The 27,836-nt window shown below is 41.3% G+C and overlaps 2 protein-coding genes across 4 annotated transcripts; one reads left to right on the top strand and one right to left on the bottom strand.

Annotated features, from left to right (window-relative positions):
• Window positions 1-247: 247 nt before the first annotated feature.
• acot11b (acyl-CoA thioesterase 11b) lies at window positions 248-9,930 on the bottom strand. Of its 2 annotated transcripts, none has more exons than XM_084355714.1 (16): window positions 9,673-9,930; window positions 7,461-7,659; window positions 6,322-6,391; window positions 5,975-6,035; window positions 5,782-5,883; window positions 5,561-5,690; window positions 5,315-5,468; window positions 4,753-4,872; window positions 4,426-4,564; window positions 4,233-4,288; window positions 3,248-3,314; window positions 3,066-3,149; window positions 2,560-2,693; window positions 1,503-1,634; window positions 1,248-1,374; window positions 248-1,124 (listed from the first exon to the last, which is right to left on the bottom strand). In XM_084355714.1, the coding sequence occupies exons 2-16, from the start codon at window positions 7,648-7,650 to the stop codon at window positions 966-968; spliced, it is 1,725 nt and encodes a 574-aa protein (XP_084211840.1). In that variant the 5' UTR covers window positions 7,651-7,659; window positions 9,673-9,930; the 3' UTR covers window positions 248-965. The 2 variants fall into 2 exon arrangements, with proteins under 2 accessions (XP_084211840.1, XP_084211839.1); XM_084355713.1 differs by having other exon boundaries at window positions 5,561-5,696; window positions 9,673-9,929.
• Window positions 9,931-11,010: 1,080 nt separating this feature from the next.
• On the top strand, window positions 11,011-26,768 carry ssbp3b (single stranded DNA binding protein 3b). 2 transcript variants are annotated; one of them, XM_084355715.1, is made up of 18 exons: window positions 11,012-11,202; window positions 11,932-12,004; window positions 12,128-12,189; window positions 12,277-12,361; window positions 20,411-20,500; window positions 21,576-21,650; window positions 21,881-21,943; window positions 22,223-22,286; window positions 22,373-22,446; window positions 22,597-22,661; window positions 22,766-22,814; window positions 23,061-23,096; window positions 23,225-23,279; window positions 23,369-23,433; window positions 24,700-24,778; window positions 24,929-24,957; window positions 25,059-25,160; window positions 25,349-26,768. In XM_084355715.1, exons 1-18 carry the CDS (start codon window positions 11,147-11,149, stop codon window positions 25,376-25,378), a joined length of 1,152 nt encoding a protein of 383 aa, XP_084211841.1. In that variant the 5' UTR covers window positions 11,012-11,146; the 3' UTR covers window positions 25,379-26,768. The 2 variants fall into 2 exon arrangements, with proteins under 2 accessions (XP_084211842.1, XP_084211841.1); XM_084355716.1 differs by lacking the exon at window positions 21,576-21,650 and having other exon boundaries at window positions 11,011-11,202.
• The last annotated feature ends 1,068 nt before the right edge of the window (window positions 26,769-27,836 follow it).

Raw genomic sequence — 27,836 nt, 5'->3', positions numbered from 1 at the left:
GCAGGTGGAGCTACCAACTCCTTTAAATCCCAGTAGGGCTGCCAGCAGAGGCTTTTACTGTTTCACTTCCAACACACTCCTCTGCTGGCCTGTGCAGCTATCACAACACAAAAACCACAAGTTACAGTGGGATACAACTGCAGCCTGTTTTTTTCTTTGTTTTTTCTTCACAAAAAAACGATTAAGGAATGTGAGGAATGCAGGGTGAGGGAGGTGAACACCGACTCAACAGCTGAAATGAGCATAATCCACTGGTCTATCGTGTTTATTGTTTCAGGTTCAATCAAGAAAACAGCTCGTCGTGTGTGAGTCTTGGCCATAGAAAGTCAACATGTTATACAATCAGTGCAAGAGTTGTGCTAGAAAATCATACATCTCAAAGTAAAAAACAGCATTACACACTAAACTTAAGTCTTAATCAAATAGTTTAAAATCTCAGGAGGTAGAAAACTATATTAAAAAAGAGGCCAATTAAAACATCTCTCTTATCCTCACATTAGTTTCTCTAAAGACTGGTAATGCCATTAAAAACACGACACATCTCAAGATAACAGATTGCTGAGAGTGTGTTAAATACTTAAACCTATTTACAAAAATGTATTGATCTATAAATTAGTGTAACACAAGCTTTAAAATTCAAGAGACATTGCAGAAACATTGTGCAGTCTTGCGTCAAACCTATCAATCTTGCTGAAATCAATTAGCAAGTTCTTTAAAAAAAAAAAAAACTACTGTATACAGTGAATTAACTCATTTTCAAAAAGTCATCCAGAGAGAACTAAGGTCTAAAGGCTTGAAAAACCAAATCCATCACAGAAACATCTGTAATCTCAAGGTGGGACACTTCAATCCAAGAGAGCAGCACCTCCACAACAAAATGAAAATTAATAAAGACAGAGAGATGATCCTAATCCCTCCTACCGATGCTCCTCTTGTTGGGATAGACCATGGCAGCACTTTTTGTGTCACAGCGCAGAGGGCGGCAGAGCAGCCAGGCTGTCCTTGTTGGCCTCCAGGAAGTCGCTACAGGCAGAAAACGCACTGTAAAAGCTGGAGGAGAGGCCAGCGATGTCCGTGGAGATGTATGGGAGGACACCTGGTGTGGCCTGGTTGTAGTAGGTTATCTGAAAGAAAAGCATCAGATCAAATATGGTGCAATTAAACCAATGCATCTTTTAATTACTTTTGGGTTGTGTTGCAAAAGTGTGCTGGTCGCATGGACTGCGTGCCCTTCTCATTTGGCCAACCTTGGTGACAGTACTGGACTCTTCCCAGATTGTGAAGCCAGCACAGAGCACCTCTCCCCTCGTGTAGTCCTCCGTGGGAGGGTGAGTGGGCAAAGTGACAGAACGCAGAGCGATCAGATACGGGTCCCTGAGAGGGACAAAAGAGGATAGCATCAAGACACTTTATGAAATATAATATATCTTGGAGTAGGAAATCAAGAAGCAAAATGTAAAATGAGATGAGCAGGGTGTTTATTATGTAGTATGTTACAACACCTGGCATCACATGGCTTCCTCCTGGATGCCAACAAGATAAAGTCCTTGCCTTTGCCCCCTTTACTGACAGACGGTGTGGCTATGCGATAAAGGGTGTCTTCCTCATCTGCATGGTTGATCACCTCACATTCCCTGTGCAATGAGCATGTGATAATATACAGATATTAAAGGTGGAGAATTAAATCAGCTCAACATCTCACACTGCTGTCATCAATTAATACAAATAATTAATTATATTTTTCATTGTATTGAAAGGTGTAATATGTAAGAAATGGCCAGAGTTCAAGTGCAGAAAAAAATATTATATATACTTATCATATATACTTTGGCTATGGCTAGCTGCCATTAGCTAGTTTGTTCAGTTAGCCGTATTAAGGAAATGTAAAAATATTATATTATTATATAATACAAGGATTCTTAGTTTCAGGTAATTACACATTCGTCAAAATATAATTACGAATTTAATATTTCTATCTCTGCACCTAAATCCTACACACTGGACCTTTAAGAGGTAAAGCTGGTGACAAGTTACATTTCACCTGATGTCAACAAATCCAATGAAAAGACCATAACCAGCATTCATCTATTTGTATTCCACTGTGCCATAAAACTCCTTTGTTGTCCAAAAGTGATGAGCGATGAACCTCTCTGTTGCACTCGGTGACATGTTGTTCAACTGCCATGAATACGGGCACTGCTGTTTATTTTTGGAACATCCCACATGCACCTTCCTGTTGCTGTAAATACTCACTGTAGCACTAAATGTGTTTTAATCCACAGTCTCCTGAGAAATACTATTTACTCTTGTTTGGGTAACAGTTACGAAAACCCAACAGTAGCAGGCTATTTCAGGAAAATACTGAGCTTTTTTAAAAATAAACTAGTATTGAGAGACGGACCAAAACATTGTTGGTTTTGGTGTTTTTATACGCTTTACTGATAATGAAGAAGAAAAAATATAGAAAGACATCAACATTATCCTCGAAGCTTATTCTCCTGACTGTATGTTGCAGTGCGCCAGATGACGCATGAGTCCAAAAATGTATATGTCACTGACTCATAGTGCCGGTCCCACTCCTTTCTCCGCCTCAGGTCTGACAGGAGGTGGAATGTCTGCTCTGCTGGTACGCTGACGTGCATCTCCACTTTGAAACACAGCATGTGGTTTTCCTCCAGCGTGTACAGCCTGACCTAAGAATGGAGCACATCCACAGAGAGGAGGTGGGCTCTACGTGTATGAACAGGATTTATTCCAGTTATTTTGAAATCTGACTATTGTCAAAACTGCTTAATTCATTGGTGGAAGTCAGTTCTTGTTCTCTACATCTCTTAAAATGACTTTTGGAGAAGGGTGGAGCAGGAGTCGGTTTAGACGACGTTTTCTGACTTATTCTGCATTATTCCACAATTTAATTAAAGCAACATGGGCTTCCTTCCAGGACGGCCATTATGACTGTGCAGCTTGTCCAAAATAATACAGATCAGAATGCATGGTGGAGTCACAACAGCTGTATCTGTTTAACAGGCTATATCCTGGATGATAATAATACAAACAGTACTGACCTTGTTTTTCTCAGAAGTTAATACCCAGTTGTTTCTGGTATCCATTAGTTTCAGTGCCGATACATTATTATAGCTCAGGTACATCTGAAAAACAAAGGGTTGTCTGAACTCTTGAATACAGTGGCAATATCTAATAAGCCTCGCTAAGCGTGCGTGCCTCTGTTTGCCAGAAATTGCAATACCTGGTTACTTGGATCCCAGGGCACAGACAGAGGCACTTCAGTTTGCTTGCAGGAGATAATGTATTTCCTGTAAAACATGTAGGGCACAGTGATTTACATGGAGGGACAAAAGGAAGATCTGAGAACTTGGCCAACACAACAACCTTTCCTTTTTTTTTTTCATTTTAGCCGTGATCCAGCACATTTGGTTATTAAACAGTGGAGTGAAGATTATACTGGAGGCAGGGTATTTTGCAGTTGAACAATGAACTTATTATTCTTGACAGACTGTGCACCAAAGTCTGCTCAGCTCAGTGATATGCCGCTCTGCCAAGTCATGTGCTGCTGAGTATTGTAAACAATGGATTCTGTAGAACAACACTGCACAAACGGAGCAATGATGACTTCCAGTGCCTTATACTAAAACGTGTAATATGATCTGTGTTTCTTCCACTGTGTTTGTTGGTTTTGTAATAGTTTATAATGACTCATCATATAATGTTGCTTTGTGGCGTACAGTATTACAATATTTTGTGTTGGGTTTTAAAGGTGTGAAATGGATGGAAACTGGCACCATTCCCCTTTATAAATGAAATAAACCTGTGTCTGTTTGATTCCTCTGGACCTTGTTAGGCAGCTGGATTCGCAAGATCTCGAGGGAATCCATTTTTCCACGCGTCAAGCTCTGTGTTTGTGGCTGAACCCTAATGGGTCAAACTAATTATTGTTCTGTTTCCAAACAGTTTCCAAGACAGACCTCTCAGGTGGTTCTGTGTAACTAACCATCTGGCACGTCGGGTTAGTAAAGACTCACTTTAGGTCAAAACATACTTTTCCTAACGTAGTAAATATAAAGTTTTTAAGGGAGCAGATGACAGTGTTGTGAGTCCTTTGGAAGAATGAAAACATATGTTTTTGCATATGGATCAGCTTTTATACTGACAACAATATAGAGATATCAGTGGGATGCACATACAACGCAACCTGTTTAAGGAGGGACACTGACCTATCAAGGCGTATCTTCTTTCGGGCAATAGCTTCTTGATAACGTCTTTTTCCATCCTGTAAAACACGGGAAAACCTAAAGCTCAAAACATCGAAATAGGATGCTCATTTTGTGAATTCTGTACTCAAACTCTGCTTTTTTTGGCTGAACACTCAACTGTATAATATGGGCTTTCAACACTTAGAAAACTCACCACAGGCTCAGGTCGTATCCGTGGCAGCGTTCGTGCTTTCCTGTCACTGTCCAGCACCTCAAAGGTCATAAAAGCACTATTTATATGGCGCAGAGGTTCTCCACCCTGGTAGGCCTCAGCACACACGCCCACCTCCATGCTGAATCACACCGTGTATCCAGGCCAGGCGTGGGTTCACAAAAAGATATGCACACACAGAGATGCACTATAAACACTGTCAATATTTGAGTTATAAAAGTTGAATTTATGCGGACATTACTTAGATGAGTTGAGAGTTATTTGACTTCTGCGTTATTCTTGCTAATTCGTCATGATGTGTAGACTCACCTGTGCTTGAAGGCGTTGTTAACGATGGCTTTCAGTACCAGTCTGTCACCGATATGAGACGGGCCTCGAAAATGGAACATATCAATGCTCCTCAGGGTTGGGTGAGCGTTACACAAGCGACTAGATCCGAGATAAAGAGAAAAAAGTGGGACTCTCTTGTAGTTTGTTGCCGTTTTGAAGCTTGGCCTCATTACAGATAGCCTCTCAGCAACCTAGATTTTTTTTTAGGAATAACTGGGAATACACTTCTCTTGCCCAGGGTTATATGAGAAGATATATGCCACTCTCATATTTGCCAGTTAAATATCAAGTTACAGCTAAAAGCCAGTTATCTTAGCTTAGCATAAAGACTAGAAACATATGGAAACCGCTATCCTCGCACCCACCAGCATCTCTAAAGCTCACTGATTACCATGTCTAACAATTTCTGGCTGCAGCTCTGAATTTAACATGATTTGCCTCTTTTCATCTCTCATTATATTCCTTAAAATGTCCAACTGTTTTCTTAAATGTATTTCGACTTGAAAATATACTGTAATAAACAGAAGAATTATCTTCGCACCATGCTGCGATTGTAGCCACATTCTCCATCCAGGCCATGATCTGGCCCCCGAAGGTGCTGACTTGGTGGTTGGCATGTGGCGGTAGCACCAGCTCCACGCTCTCCACTCGTGTCCGCTCAGCTGGCACAGCATCCTGATACTCCTGGCATTCTCCTGGTGAGAGCAAGAAAAAGTGGAGCTTTAATCAATCAGATTCCAAATGGTGCAGCCCGGCCAAGTGCTGTGTTATAAAGCCCTGCCTGTACCCAGTTGAGCTGTGCTGCTGCTCAGTAGGTCTGTAATGATCTCAGCATGGATCAGCCTCATCCTCCTCCGCTCTGCTGCCAGGCTGTACTCCATCTGCTCCATTTGTGTGCGAGGAATCACCTGCTTCAGCTGTACCTGTGCACAAAAAACGCACACAGGGGATGTTGAATCGGCTTTAGTAAAATGGTTTTGTAACAATGTTTTGGTTGTTGTCTCTTACCTTCCCAGTTTCAGTTCGTCTAGCAACAAAGGTTGCAAAGGCATGGCAAACCCTCCACTGCCTGTCGGTGTAAAGGTCCTCACAAGTCACCAATATACCCACCTGAAATGAACAGAATCACCACATTCATTTGATTCATACTGAAATATCATGAACGTTCACCATGCTGAAATCAAAAACAACGTCCACCAACCTCCATGCTGGATGTGAAGGCTCTGTTAACCTTTGCTATGATGTTGACAACCTTTCCCACCCTGGAGTAGACAGACACAAACACTTCTCTTTACCATCAACAAGGAGCAGTGATTACAGTATCAACACGACCTGAACATCTCTGCTGTGACTGGAGTAGCCCATTATTTGAAGACTAAAACTACAACATCCATTTATTAATTAATTTTTTTAAAAATCACTGACACCACTGCTATTGCTTTGCAACAAAAACAGCCTCCACCATAGTCAATGGATGCAATATAGTCTGTCTCTGTTACTCAGTTGTAGATGCGACTCGATAAAGCAGCATCAAGATTAATACCTTACCCTATGGTGTGTTCAAAATGGATGTCGTCCACGGATGCAGTGATGCAGGAACAACCTGCATGCCTCTCAGCTGGAAGAGATTACACAAATATTTAGCTAGTGCAGCACAAAGACACATAGTGACAGCATGTAATGAGTGAAGGCTTATGAGCTGTAACTATGTGCACGTATAAAGGCAAACAGACATAATCTATCACACAGAAAGACTTCAGACCGGTTTCAAATTTTAATTCAGTGAATTGGTCTTTATATAACTAGGATATATTTATGCATAAGTGTTACAGTATCTATTGCTTCCATGAGGCAATAGAAAATTGTCAACCTTAACAGATTTTTAGACTATTTATCCTGTGGTCTCCTTAATACTTTTGTATTAAATAGGAAATATTGCAAATAAATGGGCAGGCTGGACTTTATGGCAATCAATTAACAGACATTAATGTGATTAAGTGCCTTTTAAATCTCAGGTACTTATTTTGCTGGAGCAACCAGAAAGAGACCTTCCTGTCTGATTATTTCATCCTTAAACGGTGACTTCATTGATTATCTGGAAAATCCAATCATACTGTGATGTATATATATATTTGGAAACAGCAGTTCAACCAACAAAAATCTTAGCAACAACTTGTCAAACTGTAACAAAGTCCTCTGTCATTTTTAAAGGATGTCGAGGAGCCTGTCATAGTTGAGTCTTTCTTAAGTCTTTCACCTTTCAAGGATGTCAAGACAAAGTCCAGTCTGAGACCAAAGCAAATCATGGCCGAGTCAAACACTAAGACAGCAACTATCATAATTTGACTGTGACATTAAATGCTTAGGCACAGGTGTTGTACGGATGCATTTTTGACAATTTCAATTGTGTTTGTTTACATACTGTACACACTCTTAAATTGATGTGTCTACCTGAGAGCTTAGTTTAGAAATGTCACACCACTTTGAAGACCCAGTTTTCAAATATTGGCTGTGGAATTACTTGATTGAATAATCAGGATTTGATTCAGACTGCACATTCCCTACTTCCTGCTACGCTCCAGTGGACATGATGAAATATTCTTGGATAACTTTGGTTATTTATTATATCATGAGGTCCATGGCGTGATGTAGGAAAACTACTGAAAGTTTTTCTGATATTTTCCTACCAGACAAGCAGGCTGTAGAGTCCATCCACTTCAGCAGCTGTCCAACACTCAGCTCTCCGCAGTGGTTGGCATGGCATGGCAGCACGATCTGACTCATCTTCACTTCAGTGGGGTTTCTGTACCCTTCCTCACTCTCCTGAATGAACAGAGAGTCCGGCATGTAGTCTGCATGGTTCCCCTCTGACGTCATAGCTCACGACTACACAGAGAAGAAACAGAGGAAAAAATAGTTACAGAAGAACTAACTAACTAACAATAGCACCCCCATACAAAATTTGACATGAACTAAGATGAAAAACAGAAATAGAGGTATAGCTTAGTTCCTCTTTATCACTCATGCTGACCACAACTTACTGTCTGTGTGACATCATGTGAAATAACCATGAACAGGCAAAAGGCCGAACTGCCAGACAGCAAAACCATTTTGAACTTAAAATGTTTTAAGGAAGGATACAACTATGGCTCACTAATTTATTTTCCATCTGTGGAAATTAAGTCTTAAGTCAAATTGTCAGGGGAATCTGTTTTGAGTGCCTGCCTAAAAATGTCGATATTTGGTGCCAGTGTATAGATAACCATACCTCAAGAGGGCGAGATACAAAATATTGCTGTGTGGATATTTTGTTACCACACCTAAGAGTTACAGCTACAACCTGTAATCCCAATGTTAAAAAATAAGACTGGAACTGGCATCAAATATGTCAGACAAATCTACAGTATGTATGTGTTCTGATGCAGTCAAAAAATTTGGTTTACATCAGTTGTAAACAAGGTGGTCAAACAAGGGCCTTTTCAGCATCGTATCTGGATTATGTCCTGATTGGAAAAATTCTCAGAGAAACTCAGTAAAGGTGCTACTTGGTACGAGCTCAGGCCTCCACTGTAATTAGAATAATTAAGGTACTATATGTAAAAATATTTTTAAAATTAACTTAAAGTATCAACAGTGTTTGAATGTAAATACATTTTAAAAAATCTTATGACATCTATGTATTGTTGCAGAAATACCTACCAAAGATAGCATGCTGACCAGCTAGCCCCACACATCACGGTCTACATCTCCTACGAGTGGTAACAGTGTAAACACCAACACTCCCCTGCTGCACTGAGCTCCCAGTCTGGACCACTAGCTGCATGGCTAACTGAGCTGCCTCGCTAATGGCAGCTACAGTTAGCAGCAGTTACTCGTGTTACTAGTTACTAGTGATATGCTGCCCCCTATTTGTTTGGAGTATGAATTTCGACAGGTGGCCAATTCTTACACATTGCACCTTTAACAAAAGCACTCGTAATTTGTCATTTTCAACCTTTGGATTCATATAACGCAATGTAATCTTTGACCAATTCAACGAAAAAACAAACAAAAAAATTACGAAATGAAAACTGCGATTTAGTTTTGGTCGTGGAAGGAAGTCAGATCTGTTTGAGATACTAACACCTGCCATATACTATCTTTTCTGTGTTTAGAGGGGTCTGCTGCAACACAGCTGTTTAACTTAAATGTTGAGTTGAGTTTTACCTACTTACTTGATTGTTTACTTTGCGCTGACATTTTGTTGTACACTGTGCAACGACAATAAAGGCTTTCCATTTCAATTTCTAGAAGCACCACTGCCAAAACACAGACATTTGTAGCTTTTAGATTGTATCCACTACTGAATCTACAAAAACATGAGCAGTCAGTTTGAGCCAATGCTGCAACATAAGACGCTTTAAATAATCTGCAACTCATTTTCTCATTGCAACACTTCTCCTCTCGCTGAGGGATAAAGAAAGACCTGAAATACCTGTAGCTACATGATGCAGTGAATGCAGATAAACATGCAAACTTTTTTAAATGTGCAGGCTCCGGCTTGCCTTTTTCAAAGAGCAGTTTTAATCAAGCTGGGACAGAAACTATTTGGGGCACAAACTATTTTAAGGCATGCTGCTGAATGTGGTATTCGTGGAAACTATTTGTTGGGATACAAGTGTTTGCCCATAACTTCTGCTCCAGTGGGGCTCAGCAGCAGTGGTCACCTGTCTTTCCTGTTGTGGATGACAGGCGCTGCCGTGACCTTTACAGAGAAATGAGACATTCACCACGAGCATATGAGGAGGACTACAGCGGAGTTAAAGCCTGGTATTTACTTTGCAAAAACACAAGTCGTCACCGGTAAACACGGGGGGGCAGGTTTCACAATGAAAACAAGCTAAATAAAAAATGGCTTACCCAATTTAAAAGTGACTGCTGATGTTGCAGTCGAGATAAAGTCCTTCACGTGACAGTGAGCGACAGCGGCTACCAAACATGAACACCGGCGGGGACACTGCAGCCTGCTGCGACCCGGACCGCGACTCTTCTGATTTCCCCCATTCCTCAACACAACACAACAACTTACTAAACACACACATGCACACGCAAACCACGGCTTTACTAAAGGCTTTCACCACTGGAGGGAGAGAGAGAGGAGGGAGGGAGAGAGACTATCCCCTGTAGTGCAACGTCCACATTTTTAAGGTGGAACTGTGGTGGCCTCATGTTTGGGGGCTGCTTACAGGCGATAACAAGACAAACTTGAACTTTTAAAAAAAACAAACAATCAAAAAACGTTGATTTAAAGTTAATTAAACCAAAGAAATGTCCTTTAGTCTTTATCTAGGTACTTGAGACTTTTAAAATTGATATGCTATGTATATTAGGGTCTATATATTTGCTTTATGGCTTTCTTATCTCTCATATACCTTATAAGGGCTTATAATTAGGGTAAAACTAATTGTTCTTCGTACATAATAAACTGCTGATAAGCCCATAAAATATAGAAGCATAGGGCTATTTATGTCAAACATATTGACTGAATATATCCAATAAAAGCAATACTGTTTAATAAATAACTTTGCCCTTAGCCCTTAAATAATGTGGACACTATATACATTTTATAATCCTTTTACATTAGAAATATTCCTTAAAATTTGTGGTCCTCAAACTTTTTCAGGTGAGGGAGCACTAAACAGACAAAAAATAGTCCAGATTAGATTTTTATGGCAGGGTCTGCCATCTGATAGGAATTTTGCTTTTGAACGTTTAATTGCAGAAAGTGTATTAAACAAAAATAGACATTGAACCAGTCAATATTCTGTTGTGTTATTTATTGTTGGAATTAAAATGAAAATATATGGTTCGCTTTATTTGCTATAAGGACACACTGGAACAATCCCAGGGGGTCCTATGGGTCCCTGAACCCCATTTTGTGTACCCATGAGATTATAAATACTTTCCCAAATACCAATTAATTTTATTGTGAAATATATGCCTAATTTTGGAAAGAATAAAACAACAACTTTTGAATTGATCACCAGAAGAATATATTTACACTGCATATGCCAGCTGAAGTCAAGCAAACAATTAGAGGAACTATTAATTTCTTGATTCAATTACGCTCATTGATATCGCAGCTATCAACGTCAAAACAGAAAACCAAAAAAAACACGAAAAGGCAGACCTTAAGGCGAACGGCGCTCTCTCATTGGCTGGCGGCCGCGTCAGTCAGGCCTGGCCCCGCCTCTTCCCCCCGGACCATGCTCGGTTGAGTCGTCGGGTTGAGCAGGAGTGCGGTTGGAGTGCGAGAGGGTCGCGGCCGCGATGATCTGACAGATGAAATAGCGAAAAAAAGAAAGAGAAGGCGGGCGTCCTCCCACACAAAACAATGTTCCCCAAAGGCAAAGGCACCCCGGTGCCGTCGGACGGCCAGGCACGAGAAAAGTAAGCCCAGAAACGTTTATTATTGTGCGTTTTTTTGCCTCGTAAGTTTTTCCCTCTTGCTCTCTGTTGTTCGCTGGACGGGCTAGCAAGAGGCGATTTCCTCCTACCGAGAATGGAATTGAATGAACCGCCTTGTCTGCTCGCCATTCCTCCCCTGAGCCGTGTTTCTGCTGCCTTTGGCTCATTGCTGTCTCCCAACACCGATTCCGACAGCAGTTTGGTTGTTTTTTCAACGGGCGGTTGTCTCATATTTTTGCGGATATTCAGTCGCGAGCACGGAGAGGAGAAAACAATAACATCGCCTTGCCACACAGTACATTGTTTTCTCTGTTGCGCTCTAGATGGGCTCCGTTTTTATTTCCCTCAGCCCCATCAGTGCCACCAGGATACTGTACCAAGCTAATACACAGCAGGCTGGTGCTGTGTGTGTGTGTTTTTTAATTTTTTATTTTTTTTACAGTTAACATCACGACGTTAAATTGTACTGTTGCTTTAGCACTTTCTTCCAACCTCCTCATTGTAGTGAATACTAACCAGGTCTTGGTTACACAGTCCCCATTTAATTTTTTGGCATAGGCTATTTGGCAGCCATTGTTCAGGGGGCCTGTACGACTCTGGTCACTCAGGGAGCCAGTTGAAGAAGATTTAACCAGCAGTTTTGACGTTTATTTGTTGCCAGTTTGTTGAATTAAAATAATGTTGTTGTTTTTTTCTTTTCTCCCCACACAGGTTGGCTCTGTATGTCTACGAGTATTTGCTACACATAGGAGCACAGAAGTCTGCACAGACCTTTTTATCAGAGGTATGTGCAATTTAGGGGGAAAGTTTCACCATGCTAGAGTGCCATTTCTACATTTTAAACACTTTTTTGCTCGTTTAGGAACAACAATATTAAAATGTACGTCATTTGCAACCAATTTTCTAGATCCGATGGGAGAAAAACATAACACTCGGAGAACCTCCTGGATTCCTACACTCCTGGTGGTGGTAAGGGATAATGTTCATGTCTTCATGTAACATGTCCAGGGGTTGTTTGTGTGGCTTAGTTTGCTTCATGGCCTGTCTTGTCCACAGTGTATTCTGGGACTTGTATTGCGCTGCGCCAGAGAGGAGAGAGACATGTGACCACTCCAGCGAAGCAAAAGCCTTCCATGACTACGTGAGTAGTGCTTACACTGTTGCACAGGTTGCTCTGTCTTCTTCTGCTAAAGAAGACAACAACTTTTCTATCAAGGCTAAGGCGTGGTGTATAATAGTAATAATGCGCCTCCCACTCGGGTTGTGCAATGAGTTAGAATTTCTCTTTTGTTGGAGCAAATAACTCATGATCTCTGTTTGTCAACATTCAAGTCCTGACAAAATCTCGCACATTGCCCTTCATGGGTGATACAGCTGCCATACTTGATGTTATCACGATTCCCATTTAGCTCCAAATGTTTTAATGATTCACCCTAAAACGATGTCTGTCTGATATTGGCTTCCTTTGTATTCCTCGCTGCACTTTTGTTTTGGCCGTATTTAACTGCTGCATGCAAATTGGGCCAGTATTTTTTTTTCTCCTCCTGAATTTACGATCGGTCATCTTGCCCTGTCAGTGGGTCGAATGATGCGCCCAACAATGAGCTTTATGGGCTTCTGGGAAAATGATGCTGATGTCAGCACGTCCTGAGTCAGACCTGTCGAGCGTTTCCCCCTCATCCGCGCCACGCTTGAACTCCCTGCCTCAGTTGTGAAGACGAATAAGAACCTGCTGTGTGTCATGCACACAGCTTGATTTTTGACAAAGACCTCCAGCTGACCTGATGTGCAGTACCTCAAGTGCATGCCGAAGCATATTACCTGCAATGTTAAAATCCTAATGGGTTTGAAACTGAAGAACTGCAGGGGCAGTCTCAGATCCAAAATCTATGTCGCTCAGGAGTGCATCCTCTTATGACGGCGCTTCTGTATTTGCATGGTACGGGTGTTTTGCATCCTGATAACTATGCCATTTTAGAAACTTTTTTGTCTTCGTGTGCTGCATTGTTTCCAGCTTTGAGTCAGCATTCAAAAGGAACATCAAAAAGAGCCTCATGAGGATCAAAGAACCTGTGAACTGCTTGTCAGTGGCTTCTGCCTTTCCCATCTTTGTGATTCTCCCGAAGAAACGGGCAGCTGATGTCAATAAAATAAAGATACTTATTCAGGTTTTCCTGCATCAGCACAGCCAAGCAAAGCCGTTAGAGGTTAAGGAGTCCTCTCGGGATGACTGATACACATCCAAATTTGTAGGCAGTTTGGTTATGTACCAGATGAGATGGGGTTAAAACGGAGATGTTGGTCCTGCTCTTGGCAGAAAGGGTTGTCAGGGTAACAGGCCTCCTGATCTGGCAGGTGACCTGGGAGCCAGGAGAGAGGCTACAGCGTGGCTCTGCCCTTTCAGGAACCACCATCCTTATTATTGTAACTCATGCAGACAAAGGAGGAGTGCATTTTGCTTGAAACTGGCCTTCTAATCACATAGCAAGCTTTATAGTAATTGATTGCAATACTGTTGAGTGCTTGATTGCAGAAATCTTTATCTGTTATGCAGAAATAGTGTTTCTGATCATTATTTACATATCATATTGCCATACGTTAGATTTTCTCTGTATTAAGCTATTTTGCGATAACACCTGAACTCATATTTTTTGAATAATTTAGCAGCCTCCTCAGTCCAGCTCTGAAAGATTAAACAACACAAAATAAGCTGTTAGATCGCAGCCTGTGGTTTGACTGAGACCATTTCCATAACATGGAAAACATTAAGCAAATGAGGAAACAGTGAAACGTCAGTCTGGGCTGTGTGCTGCTGTGGTGAAGAGCTTTGAGAGTTTCTGTGTGGCTGGCTCTCCCCGACATCTTGTGGTTGCCCTTCGCTCTGATGTTGGTTCTCCTTGTGTTCATTTGTGGATGTTGGTGGTCAGGCAAGTGTGTGTGTGTGTGTGTGTGGACAGTACAAGTCCTTGGACCCTCGCCTTTGTCTAGGTGTGGGGGAGGTGAGCGTTGCTCTGTTAGCCGGCAGGGCTCATAAAGCCCCGGCGGGCCTGATGAACGCTCCCCGAGGGGCCCCGTCGCCATGGCGTCAGCGCCTGATTGATGGCTGTCACAGAGCTGAGGGGCAGATTGGGAAAAAGGAAAGGGGAGTGGCACTGTGGCATATGCCCAGCATCCACCGCCGCCGAGGAGGAGCTGAGGGAATATAAAGAGGAGGGGGTTGGGGAAAGGAGAAGTGGAGGGGACCTGTGAGAAGTAACTAGAGAGGGAGAGAGAGGGAGCATCCAGTCTGGATCCAGACTGGGTTTTATGATGTTGATTGATGGTTAAACATTTACAAGCTAAACACAGGGGCTGGTTTCTTTTGAGCGTCGGTTCCAGTGGAAGAAGTGAGGCTGTTAAGCGCACGCTAGGTCAGGAGTCGTCAGTTGGGTGGTCCACATCACTTCTCCTACATCCCCTTTTACATATAATTTTTTTTTCTCCTTCTTTTTGTGTCTCTCTTTTTGTATACGCGTGCTTTTTCACATTTACCTCCCAGTCAAACTCTTGGTCATCCTCACCCTCTTTACATTTTTTCTCTCCCCCTATGACAAACTGTAACCTCAGTTAACTGTTGTGGGTTGATACGCTATGGAACTGATTCTGGTCAGAGATTCCTTTGTGGTAGGAAAGCTTGTTTATTTTTTCCAAAACCTGTGTTGAACATACGGCATGTGTGGTCTGAAATAAAACATAAGGAAATAAATGGTCTTGAATAGGGATTTGCACGACTGGTCGATTAAATGTCGCTACCCTCTCTAGCACCAGAAATACTAGCTGGTTAAACTCATTCCTATTTTATTAATGGACACAATATGTAAAATTTCCACATAAAAATGTTTGAAAATTACTAGCGCTTTGTTATAGATTCCTGAGTTTTGTACTTGGATTATCTTTAGTGTTTACAGCAATGTTCGAACCAAAAAAAACCCTAATTTTATTAGTTTTCATTTGCTCGCCTGTTGCTACAACATTCAGGGAAACATTAGATGATAGAACAGAGAGTAAGTAAATTAAGTTGTCAACATGACTTAACGTAAATGCAAATTTAATATATTAACTTGTCCGTGAACATTTCTGCAAGTCACTTCAGAAAGATTTTCAGTGGTTGTTAAACAATGAAGACAACAACTCCTGTGATCCCTCGCTACTTCACTACATTACCAAACTATGTCTTTGGTGTTCATTGTTTTGATAGAGAAACCTCTAGCAGCAGATATAAAACACTGTCCGTTTAAATTACATGGGCATAATTTGCACTGAAACATCATCGTCTTCCCATTCAAAATGTTTTATAGCAACAAGCATCCGTTATTAGCGTTAACAATGTCGGCTAACTGTAGCGTCTTAGATGTTATGCAACCACCCTCCACCAGGGTGCCAGCGAGATTAAACTCCAATTTGGTTATTGAAGAATGTGATTAACAACTTCAAATTGCTCTTAATTTTGGGGATAATGTTAAACCGTACAGATTAAAGTGTGCTCAGCTCCGACTGTTTCCTGAATGTTATATTGCTTTTAGACTAGTCTAATAGTCTTCAGTTTAAACTTCTGTTTAAACGTCAGGGAAGGAATGTTAGGAATATCCTTAGTCTCAAATTTAATATAAATCCAAATAAATGTGACAGTTACTTCTATTTACAACAGCTATTAGATACACTTGGGTTATATATAGGTACTTCTTGTTTTCAGCAAGTAGGCCTTAATATTTACAGATTGCTTAATCAGGGAAATAATAAACACTTAAACTATGCACCAATAAAGCAATATAGCTCTAGCAAACAATAATATACAGACTCTTCTGGCAAACCGTAACAGTACTAGATCAACTTTCGTACACCGCCAATGTGTGTCCCTCTCCCCGCTCTTTCTTTGTTTTTGAAAGGAGTGCATGAGCACATCCGCCGCCACTCTGGCCTTTTGTGACCTCCTTCAGTGATTCAAGAATCCAGTGGAAATTTGTTTGGCTCGTGTGCTCTTTAAGTACACACATATACACGCTGAATCATGGAGGGTGAGGGGAGGCTAACTTATAGGAGGTCCCCTGGGGAGTTGTAAGGAAGGCCCCAGACAAGAGCTGTGTAGCCCGGGGCAGGGCTGAGACATCTGCCCCCTTTCCTGTACCAGAGAGTCTGTTAGTGGTGAGACATGTTTCGTTCAGAGCGAGAGCAACATCAGGCTGTTTGGGACAGTCCAGCAGTCACAGCTGTGGGCTTTAGTGGGACATGATAAAGATCTAACACAAGATGCCTGGAAACCTGCCATGCACGTTACCTTTCATTCGTGCAAACAGTTTGTGACTTTTACAGAGCCGTGTAGATTGTTGACTTTGTTTTATGCCTTTGTGGTCAATACCTTAAGTACAGCTTTGTTTTACTTCATTATTTCTTTGCAGGGGAGCGAAACAATCTGCAGTTGTTGTTTCACTGTGAAGGGGCCAGACAATGTGGTTGTTTTCTGAACCTAGCCATAAACTAAACCAGTCTTTGTCTATAATGAACAATAAACTTCTTCCCCCCAGAATGTCCTAATGCCTTCAGGTTTAAATATAACACACACTTTCTGAGAGTTAAATAACTACTTATTACTGATCTTGATCAAAATATTTCCCACACAGAAGAGCAATTTATCAACTTATCTTTATGCAACTGATAACTTAAATATGCATTAAACTGTAAAAATGCAGCCTGGGACATAGATCCACTGCCAATGTCTGTGCATCTGATGCACAGGACTACTGATGGTTACAATATAAACACTTGTAGACCTAACTTAGATCCCCTGAGTAAAAACTAAGGATCAGTGCTGTGCCTATGACACAAAAAAATATCCTATGATGGCTAGTGAAGACTTTAATAGATAAACACATGGCTTTGTGTGAGGCATTCATGTTGTTTGGAGCTGATCAAGTTGAAAAAAAAAGTACCTAATTTAGCTTTAGAATATACACAAATGCCAAATCTAAATAAATCCTCTCCTTCATGAAATATGAGGTTTCTACAGGGTGGTAGTATTACTTGTGAGGAAGTAGCAAAGTACTAGTTACCATGAGTTTGGTGAGGTCAGAACTATGAATAACCCCTTTACCATATAATGCAACTGACTTATGAAACTCTTTATGGTGTACTCAACATGGTGTACAGAATAAGACGGGTCTGCAGGAGTGTCTAGAAAGCTTGATATTAATAAGGCATGGGGAACTGCTCGCAATACTCTCACTTAAATATATGCATCGGAAACTTGTTCCTCTTCTTGCAACAACACCTTGAACAAGGTTCCCAGCCTGTGATCATAATGCTTTTTATTGCCGTCATAAACCATAAAGCAGTATGTAATCATTTAAAAGAGTAAAACAGTAGAAATAACACTGAGGCTGTAGATCTTGAGATTTTCCCTTCCCAAAGTGTTTTAACTGCATCACTGCTGTTTAAAAAAAGTCATTTTCTGTTATTGTCACAGTTCTACTTTGATTATGAGCTACTAAGATGCTTATCAAAAACATTTTTTGTAAAATGAATGGAAATAATTCAAATAGTTAGCCAGAGTTTTTGTGTGTTGGTCTGCCAGTCAGGCCAGGCAGGTTACATGTGGTAATTGCTGGATGACTCCTTCCAAGTCAGGCGGGATGGGATCTTAACTTCAACCTTGTTTATTTGCGTATTGATAGCTTGTCTGGGCAGCTCAATTTTTGCCAAACAGGTAGTTTTTATATATGGACATTTTTGGATTTGGTTATATTTCCAGCAGTTGTAATGTTTATACTCCCAATATGGCGCTGTCTTTGACCACAGATTATATGACAAAAAGACTGCTGAACTAGATTTTCGCAATTCAGTGGCAATGGTCAGATGATAGAGATACTATATATGTATATACTGAATATTGACGGGTTATGTCAATGTTAATTGTAATCACTCAGGCAGATATGCTTGTATGCTAAATTTGTGTGGTCAGTGTGTTCTATTTATACCATAGTCTCACTGGTCAGGGCCTGCTCACCTATTTTACAGCTAAAAAACAGCAGTGTTCAGAGCCTCAGTCGCTTACAATGATGCCATGAGGATGTTATTTTTTATATCACATCTTAGGTTGCCATTCATTTGATTGTCAGCATGAATGTTGCCTCGTGTCAGGCAGAGATAAGAAACCCAGTGAATAAGTGTATTTGTGAGTGGATAAGGTAGAAATGGCAATAATTGAGTGTAAATCCTACCTAAAGCTCCTCGTTATACTTCAGAGATTGGTCGACTCTGTGCTTTGTGTGCCATATATTTGTGTTTCCGTTTGAAATTAGTTGCGCTCAATACTAGATTTTTAGTGCTGATGCACGTACTGATATTTGGGATTAAAAAATTCTGATCGATAAATCGGCCGTATTCATCCTTTTTTCTTTTGCAGTGATCCTTCAAATGTGGTTATCAAACCCTTCTGACCGAGAGATGTATTAGAGGCAGGATATTTTGCTAACATGACCTTGGGGCGTTAAAACGGATATTTTAACAAGAATTGAATAATTACGGTACCAAGTACCCAATCGGGGTTGACAGGCCAAAGTGTAACTTCATGGAGGCTCTGCAGGTTCACCAAAATAAAATTCTTGTGTTGACTTGGACTTTTAATAAATAAAAAACGTCAGAAAAAAGTACAAACTATCATTACTGAATGAGCAGTCTTTTCCTCTGCCTTTGGAAAAAAAGCATCATAGACAAGTTGCAACTCAGTGGGATCATATTTGATTTTGATGGTTTCTGGGTGTATGAGCAATTTTCTTAAGTCAGTTCTCATCAGGCAATGAATTTTAGTGAGTCATTGCAGATTGTCAGATGTCTGTATCTTGTTAAATATTAATTTAGTTCAGATTTATTTATACACAGATTTACCAAATTCTGAGAGCAACCTTTTCTACATTAACTGGCTGATAGTAGAGAGTAACTGGTCAAGATGGGTGAGGAAGTACATGGAGTGCAGATTACATCTATGGAGCAGCTGAAACTTCCTCTCCTACACATTTATAGCAGTGTGCTTTTGTTTAAAAATAAGGGCTTAGATGTTAGCCAGGTTTGAGAATTTCTCAGTCTTGCATTTCCCCCTCTTAGCACCACCTAGTAAAGAAATAGGGTTTACAGGCTGTCTGTGTCTCTGTGTCCGTGTCCCAGTGGTGGTGGGGCCTGATGAGACGTGACTTCTCCCTGTGGCCTCACTTCTCTCCTTGCTGAGGTATTTCACAGTGGCCCTGCAGCCTGAGCAGATATAATTAGGGGGGGTGCAGTCAATATCAGGGAGTGTGTTGGCTATTGACCAGTGATGTCTAAAGAGCTCTGTACAGAGACAAGGTGTGTTTTGTGTGTATACGTTCTGATACATCCATCCCTGTAGTAATCATTGTTCTTTGCGAATGTCTACACTTGAACACGAGAGAACTGCACATTAACAAATGAGGCCGAAGGCGCTTCTCTCGTCCTGTAGCTGTTCTTTGGATGCGAAACCCCACAGCTCTGAGGACATTAGCCCATCTCAGATTGCTTCAGCTACAGGGAAGAAAAACTCAGTCAATTAGGAGCGTGTGACCGAAGCAAATGGCACATTAGTGAATTAGGGCTGCGGTTTGAGCAGGAAATCGGCCCAGCAAGCCCCTGCTGTGCAGCAGCACTTTGGAGACACTGACTCAGTGAATCCCACCAATACTTATCTGATCCACTCGATTCTGGATCAGCAGGGTTCAGAAACCTCAATAAAGGACCCCATTAACATACTGGAAACCCACAGATGATGCAGGTCTACTGAAAGTATGGTAGTGTCTTTCCCTTTGACGATGAGTCAAAGGTGTGTTAAATGATGTTTAAACAGCAATTACATTGAATGAATTTCATTAAGTGTGTACAAGGCTCATGAACCTTGGACACACAATGCACATTAACCCATTCAGATCGATAGGTAACACAGGTTTTGCCTGCATCACTGTGTTTGTCCAAGAGAATATTCGATTCCTCAGATGTGCTCCTCCTGTGAGATAAAATAGGTCTCCAACGACGTCATTTCATCTTCGTGTGAGAGTTCCATATGTGTACTGAGACTGCATTTTGTCTTAACTGGTCAATTTATCATGTGCAGCACAATTAGAGGTTGTGATGTTGCTCTCCTTTGTTTCAGAGTGCAGCAGCAGCACCCAGTCCTGTGATGGGAGGGATACCCCCTGGTGAGGGCATGCCAGGAGGACCCATGCCACCTGGCTTTTTCCAGGTCAGCCAATCAACATATTGATACTGTCTGTTACTGTTAGGAATTCTCTTAAATTGACTTCGCCCCGATATTTACCAATAAATCACTTCATAATTAACGATCAAAGTGTTCCTAGCTCCAGACTCCAGCTTTGTAAAATGCGGTCATATGAAGCTGTAGCTCTCCACATATACTGCTTTTGTCTTTTGTTTTGCTCCAGTCTGCTCAGTGAACTTGTAGTAAATAGTCATAGACGTTCTGTCTGGCTGAGCCCCTCCAGTGCTGTAAACAGGCAGGCGTGGCCTGGCCATTTTCCCTAATGGAGAAATCGAAAGGTGCAGCACCTACTGTAAATCAATATCTCGTGAGGATAAACTCTTGGCAGGCAACGGTGTGGAACTGTGGCTCTTAAGAGGTGACATAAAATCCCAATGCTGCTCTGCCTCTGCTAGACCAACCTATTCACTTTAAATCCACCAGCTTATTATGTACTAGAAGCCACAAAGGCGTGACTCATTATGTGATCATGTTAATATCAGGAAAGACATTCTACATTGATACATGAACGCACACACTCATACTTTCCATACCAGAATCCATTGGAGGAGGCTCAATTAGACCCCTCACTCTCTGTCAGATCAGCAACATTAGCGACACAGTGCCGGTGTTTAGTGTTGTTATACAGCTAATTGCATAGAGCTTAATTGACGCTGTTAATTCAGGGAAATTAGCTCTGATAACATGCTGCATGCAGCAGGCTTCTTAATGTCTTGACTGACAGGCAAAAGAGCACACATCCTCTCTGTCTCTTTTCTCTCATCCAAGGCTAAGCCATTTGCTTGCTCTTCTCTGCTCAGACGCTCTCTTTATCTGTGTTTGTTACATTAAAATGAGCAACTTATTTTGGACATTTTTACATTTTTTTGCGCCACACTTTGGTTCTTGCACTCCAACTGTCCTCTGCCCTGCAGTAACCCTGCTTCTCTCTGCCCCTCTTTTCTGTTTCTCGCCCCATCTTTCTCTCTTCGTCTCATCGTCCCTTCTCTCCCTCCTCTTACCTTCCTCCTTGCCTCTTTTATTTTGTGCGATGCCACAGGGTCCACCTGGTCCCCAGGGCTCTCCTCACCCTCAGCCTCCTCCCCCTAACAGTATGATGGGACCTCACAGTCAGGTAACACTCCCTCTCCCTCTTTCTCTCTTTTTCTCTGTTTATGCTATCTGCGGCCATTTGGGAACGCTGCTTTTCGACGCTGATGCTTCATGCTTTGGCATTCGTCTCAGCTCAATGCGTTATGCTGCTTCCAATATTCACCAAACATGCTGTTAAGAAATAATTCATTTTGAGAGAAGTATGTCACTTCCTTATTGAAATCTCATGGAGCGATGTCGTTTCTGTCGTAGTCATTCATGTCGCCTCGCTTCGCTGGAGGCCCGAGAGGTCCTCCCATCAGGATGGGCAACCAGGTAGAGTACACACACACACACACACACACACACACACACACACACACACACACACACACTATGGATGCAAAATGCATAGCACACATGTAAAACTGAAGTTTCATTGGGTCTAGAGCAGAGACGATTCATTGATTAGTTGCAAATTATTAACCTGAATTTGAAATTCGAATTTGGAAAACACTAATTGACATTTTTGACAAGTTATCAACCAATATATCAACAATGAAAGTAATTGTTAGTTGCAGTCATAATTGGGCCTTCGTATCTGATCCCCTGCAGCCACCAGGTGGAGGACCAGGCCCTCATCCCATGCTGCCCAGCATGGACCCCACACGACCACAAGGTGTGACTCAGTACTGTTTTCACTTAAACTACATATAAGAAATTATTTCCTGGCTTCTCCCCTCATATACATTTTTCCCCCTCCAGGCCATCCTAACTTGGGGCCCATGCAGAGAATGAGTGGCCCACGAGGCATGGGACCCATGGGGCCCGGCCCTCAGGTAGGCTGTTCTACTCACCAGGAATAATATCACCATTGCCTTGATGACCCATTAGCTATGGTTCTTTACTAAACTGGTTTAAATACTGTACCAAATCCAAACCAACCTTAAATCCTAAGATTTGCTGATTTTTCTTTTGTTTCTTCTCAGAACTTTGGTGGAGGGATGAGGCCTCCACACAACACCATGGGTCCTGGTATGCCAGGAGTTAACATGTGAGCCTTTTCTTTTTTTTAGAATTTTTAAATGTGTTCCTTCAAAAAGTCTCTCAACTTTAATGCATTATCAAACTAAAATTTTCATTGGTCCTATCATCCAGGGGCCCAGGGACAGGCCGGCCATGGCCCAATCCCAACAATGCCAACTCTGTGAGTACAAATACACACACAGACGGCCAGAAAAATGCTGGGTCAGATTGCAGTCAGTCTAATGTGCTCCAAGGTTCTAGTCTGGGATGTAATTGTAGTATTATGTGTCAAGGTTTCCACAGACAGATGGACAGACGGCCGTAATGATATTAGGATGATCAAATGATGAATGATGACATTTTGAGGTATAGAACGGGTTTGCACTCGCCCATTTCTGGTCTGTAATGTTTGTGTTTTTGGTTACAGATGCCTTACTCATCACCCTCTCCTGGTGCATATGGGGTGAGAACACATCCTGGCGTATTAACTTACACACATTATGTGCATTTTAGCTTAAGAAAATAAGATTTTATAGATAATTTTAACATGTTAACTTGTAATTTATAATTTTTTAAATGTATTCTCCACAGGGTGCTTCTGGAGGTGGGGGGCCCCCAGGAACTCCCATTATGCCCAGCCCTGCAGGTTAGTGCCTCTGTTAGCTGAGCTGATAATCAGTAACCTTTTCATGCACTATCCAGTACCAATTGTATGTATGATTGCACCTTTTTCAGACTCAAACAACTCTGGTGACAATTTGTACACCATGATCAACACTGGACCCGGCAACCGAAATAATGTATGTTCCTTCTCATCATTCTAAGTGTGGATATTTTGAACATTGAGTTAAATAGAAGTAGCATTAGTCTCATTATCATAAATCTGTATTACTTATATCCCTTTTGCACCAAGCCCACAGCCCATAACGTTGTCCGGCAATCTGTTTTAACAGCACACCTAAACATTAAGGTCAGCCCTGTGAATGTAATGCCGGTCATTAAAAAAAGAAGTGGTTGACAGAGGACAACAATTAAGCAGCTGAGGTGTTCAGCGTGAGCTTCACTGATCGTTGTGTAAAGCTTGTACCATTAACTAAACACCTGACATCTACCATCATAACACACTCCTCTGAGTAATGGCTGCTTTCAGCTGGTGGGACAGTGATTTCCATCCTCTGGTGTATACATCCATGTTGCTAGGAAAATAAATTTCATGCTTGTTGGAGTTAGAAATTATTATATATATTTCTTACTTAATTGAGGGTTTGTACAAAGTATTTAAAGTTTAGAAAACGCTTAATTAATTAACCTAAAGTCTTTTAATATTTGAAATGAAACAATACCATCATCATATTTGTTTGACGTTGAAATTAGCAAGAAATAAACAATCATGATTAAAACATGAAATCAGTCTGAACAGCTGGTAAAATAAACAAAGTGATCAACACATTGATTGCTGTGGGTATAAAGGCATTTTGTAAACTTATTTTTTTATTTATTATTATCGGATGATGGAGGCTTCGAGAGTCTGGACATTTTTGTAGGTATCTGGGAAGTGCTTGAAAAAATGCTTGAATCGCACATATCACCCAGAGCTTCTGCTGTCGAGAGAAAGGAAACTACAGAAAAAACCCCACTGGACATAATCTTTTGCTTTATTAAATAGTTTATTTCACAATGTTCAGCTGGTTTGCAAAAAAAGTAGTTTTAGTTGACACCTAAGCACATATTCCTGAGTTGCACCCAGAGATCTGGAATAGACATTTTTATAGAAACAAAACAAATACACTTGTCATAGTGGTTCCATTAGTGTTTGTTATTCGATACTGTAGGCTAGTGTTTCAGCCGCTGACTCTCTTGGAGCTGAAATGATCAGAACAAAGGTTTTTCAGTTAGAAGAGGGTACTGAGGTTCGCAGTAGCAGAAATAAGTATATGCACTGTGTTGTACCGGAGTTCCTGTTTATGTCACTTTTATTTTGAGCCTGCTAGTCTGTGGTATGGTTGACTTCCAGTTAGATGCTAACTTGTGGTTACTGAGTCCATGCTGTCCTCTTTTCCCTCCAGTTCCCTATGGGCCCCGGCTCTGACGGACCCCTGGGAGCCATGGCTGGGATGGAACCACACCACATGAACGGGTCACTAGGTAACACCACTCACGACAACACACTTACTAACACAACACGGACATATTTCTTCAAACTAAATGAGGAAAATATATTGTATATCAGGTAGAGCCACTGCATTAAAATCACCACGATACCAAATATTGTTTTTCATTTTGTTTCATTGTCAGGCTCCGGTGATATGGATGGAATGAACAAGGTAAATGGTGTAACCATGCAGATTGTTTTTGCACTGAGAGCGTAATCTTGACCAGAGTGAAATTTTATACATTTAAAACACTGTGCACTCTTTGTCTCCAGAATTCCCCAAACAATTTAAGTGGCATTAGCAATCCTCCTGGGACCCCGAGGGATGACGGGGAGCTGAGTGGAAACTTCCTCCACTCCTTTCAGAGCGAGAACGTAAGTCTCCGCTTCGCTCCTCAGCTAACATCACTGGACTGTAATTGTACTTTGATGAAGCCGGAGCTAGAGCACTATTGACCACACAGTGAAGCCACAGTCGCAGCATATTAACATCAGACTACAGTGTGGAGAGCCAGCTGGTGGTGAAAAGGTGTTTTAATCCTCTCTTCTCTGTGCCTCCATAGTACTCTCCAACCATGACGATGAGTGTGTGACCCGCCCCTCCACCCCACACCGACATTATTTGCCATCATTCCGAGGATCTGAACTCACTATAGGACACGGCCAAAACACATCAGCACCGAATCAGGGACAGGCGCCATTTTGGTTCCACACTAACGCCAGAATGCTGATCGGAGAAAAATGGAAATGGCTGGCGACTACTGCTCCTTGCTCAAAATGAAGGACAATTTCTCCATTTATCACAACCCCGAGTGTGACAAAACCAGCTACTGAAAATGCATACATGACACGTTTTATGTTCTTTGCAGAGCCCCCCCCCCTCCCCATCCTTCTCTCCATAACCCTCTCAGTCCCTCTCAACTCTAGAGCGAAGAGAGAAAAAAAGGTTGAAGTTTACCTCTTGTACTTTTTAATTATTGCTTTGTGGTGCAAGATGTGCAGGAAATGTCTCCGCTTTTGTCACTTAAAACACTGGAGAGTGTGTATATGCATTGTGAGCTTGGAAAGTCTTTGTCTTGTCATTTTACTTATCGCCATGCATACTGTGTCACACAAGTCAGTTGACATAGGACTCAGATTTCTTGCCTTTTACTCTGTGGCCACCTTTTATGAATAATGTACTATTCTTCCCAATGCCCACCCTTCTATTTAAAGAGGTTTGTAAAGGGGAAAAGACTTGAAAGAACGGCTTTTATTGTGATGAAATTTCACAGTATGTAAGTGCTCAGATGGTTCTTACAATGTCAAATTGATCCCGTTCGATCAGTCTCTTATCATTGACAGCGATGCGATTCTGCACTCTTGGCTGTTTTTAATTTAAACGGCTGGATTGCTGTTGTGTCCCGTCAAGGGAAACCAGACGTCGACATAAGAAGTGAGTGCATGAATGCTGAGAATCTGTGTACAACATACTACCTAGTGCTGCTCTTCTCTATGTGGACACCTGCTTTAAGATGTGGTGTATATCTCTTTACCTGTCTGTGCTTAACACTCTGTGCTCTTCATCGTCGTAGCCTTCCGTGTTATTTCCAGTTTGGTTGATTATGATGAAAAGGCTATGGATGAGCTGCCCATTTTAATCTCTCTTACATATTGGTTGTTCATACTTCCCTCCTGTATCATTGGTTGTCCCCTTGGCCCTGCCCCCTCTTGCCCACCCTCACATTTTTTAAATATTTTGATACAATCTTTGACTACATATATTGCCCCAGTTATTCAGAGTTAGTCAAAGCTTTCTAAACCGACTCTAGTAGGCATCATTATAAACTTAGCGGCAGTCTTGTAAATGTGATGAGAATTTTTTTTTTCCTGTGAACATTACGCATTATACACATCTGTCCTATGTTGCCTTTATTTGCTGATATTTTTTTATTTCAAATTTGAGGAAAGATTGCTTGTTAATATAATTTTACAATAACTTAACTATCCGTGTCCCTTGTTTTTATTTTGCTTGAACATAGTTTCATACTGCATTAGATTTAAACGCACAGTTTGTCGTTTCTTCTGCTCGAGAACTCGCCTTCAAAACAGAAGATACAAATAGTGTGGGATCATGGGAGTTGCTTTCTTAATTATTAAACAGCCAACGTTGCTGAAGATAAACTCACTAGAATAGCACACAGAAGAGGGTGTACCTCTGCCAAAGCCCAACAGTCCTCATGCATTCAATCAAGTCTAATTTAATATCAAATAAAACATATTTAATATATTGGATCTGCATCAAAATGTAATCACTCATAGATAACAGCCACCTAAATACGCTTGACTTTTTTCATCAAGATCCATGCTTGTTCCCTGAGAAGTTAATAAAAATGTCGTAAAACGTCGTACCTCACAATGTTAAAGTGTGAAAAAATTCCTGGATTGTCCCTTTATCTGGACCCACACCCTAAGTTAATGGGGTCTATTTTCTCGACTGAGAGCCATCCTCCATCCAAGTTTAATGGAAATCCACTTAGTTTTTGTGTAATCCTGCTGATTGATGGACATGGACAAAAATATAACGTTGCGGAGGTAACTCTGAAATGTTCATGGACGATGTTTATATCATTTAATACTTTTTGGAGACACAATCTGAGATATTTTAAATATCACATTTGGAAGGACAATGTGGACATTCAGCAGTTCCCCAAACTGGCACCTGAAAACATCACAGCTCACATCCTGCATCCAGCAACATCTGTAACTGAGGTTGGGTCGACCTGGGGTCCCTTCAAAGTACAGGACAGAGCAGTAGAGTTTTCTGGGTCTAAATCTCACCTGCATTCTGATTACAAACGACCTTACTCACCTGGCTGCTCTCCTTCAGCTGTGTCTGGAAAAGGGTTTGCCATCTGAATTTGTACATGATTCAGTACAGCAGCTGAGGTTATTACACTATTAAATTAAATACTTTTAAGGGCCAATTGATTTTGAAGATGATGCAAATTCAGCCACATGGGTCCCTGTTAAAGTCTTGGAGCCAAAGGAAAAAAAAAACCCATAACTCTT

This window comes from Pagrus pagrus (genome assembly GCF_965226575.1).
Source record: "Pagrus pagrus genome assembly, chromosome: 6".
NCBI classification, from domain to species: domain Eukaryota; kingdom Metazoa; phylum Chordata; class Actinopteri; order Spariformes; family Sparidae; genus Pagrus; species Pagrus pagrus.
The sequence above is the reverse complement of the archived record's forward strand: the minus strand, read 5'-3'. Positions and strand labels throughout refer to the sequence as shown.

Coding starts and splice junctions, on each gene's coding strand:
- acot11b (XM_084355713.1), bottom strand. CDS start 7,650: ATGACGTCAGAGGGGAACCATGCAGACTACATGCCGGACTCTCTGTTC. Junction 5,697..5,781: donor GACGAACTGAAACTGGGAAG/GTAAGAGACAAC, acceptor TTTTGTGCACAG/GTACAGCTGAAGCAGGTGAT. Junction 4,289..4,425: donor GGATACGACCTGAGCCTGTG/GTGAGTTTTCTA, acceptor CGTGTTTTACAG/GATGGAAAAAGACGTTATCA.
- ssbp3b (XM_084355715.1), top strand. CDS start 11,147: ATGTTCCCCAAAGGCAAAGGCACCCCGGTGCCGTCGGACGGCCAGGCA. Junction 23,097..23,224: donor CCTCTCCTGGTGCATATGGG/GTGAGAACACAT, acceptor TATTCTCCACAG/GGTGCTTCTGGAGGTGGGGG. Junction 23,434..24,699: donor GACCCGGCAACCGAAATAAT/GTATGTTCCTTC, acceptor TTTTCCCTCCAG/TTCCCTATGGGCCCCGGCTC.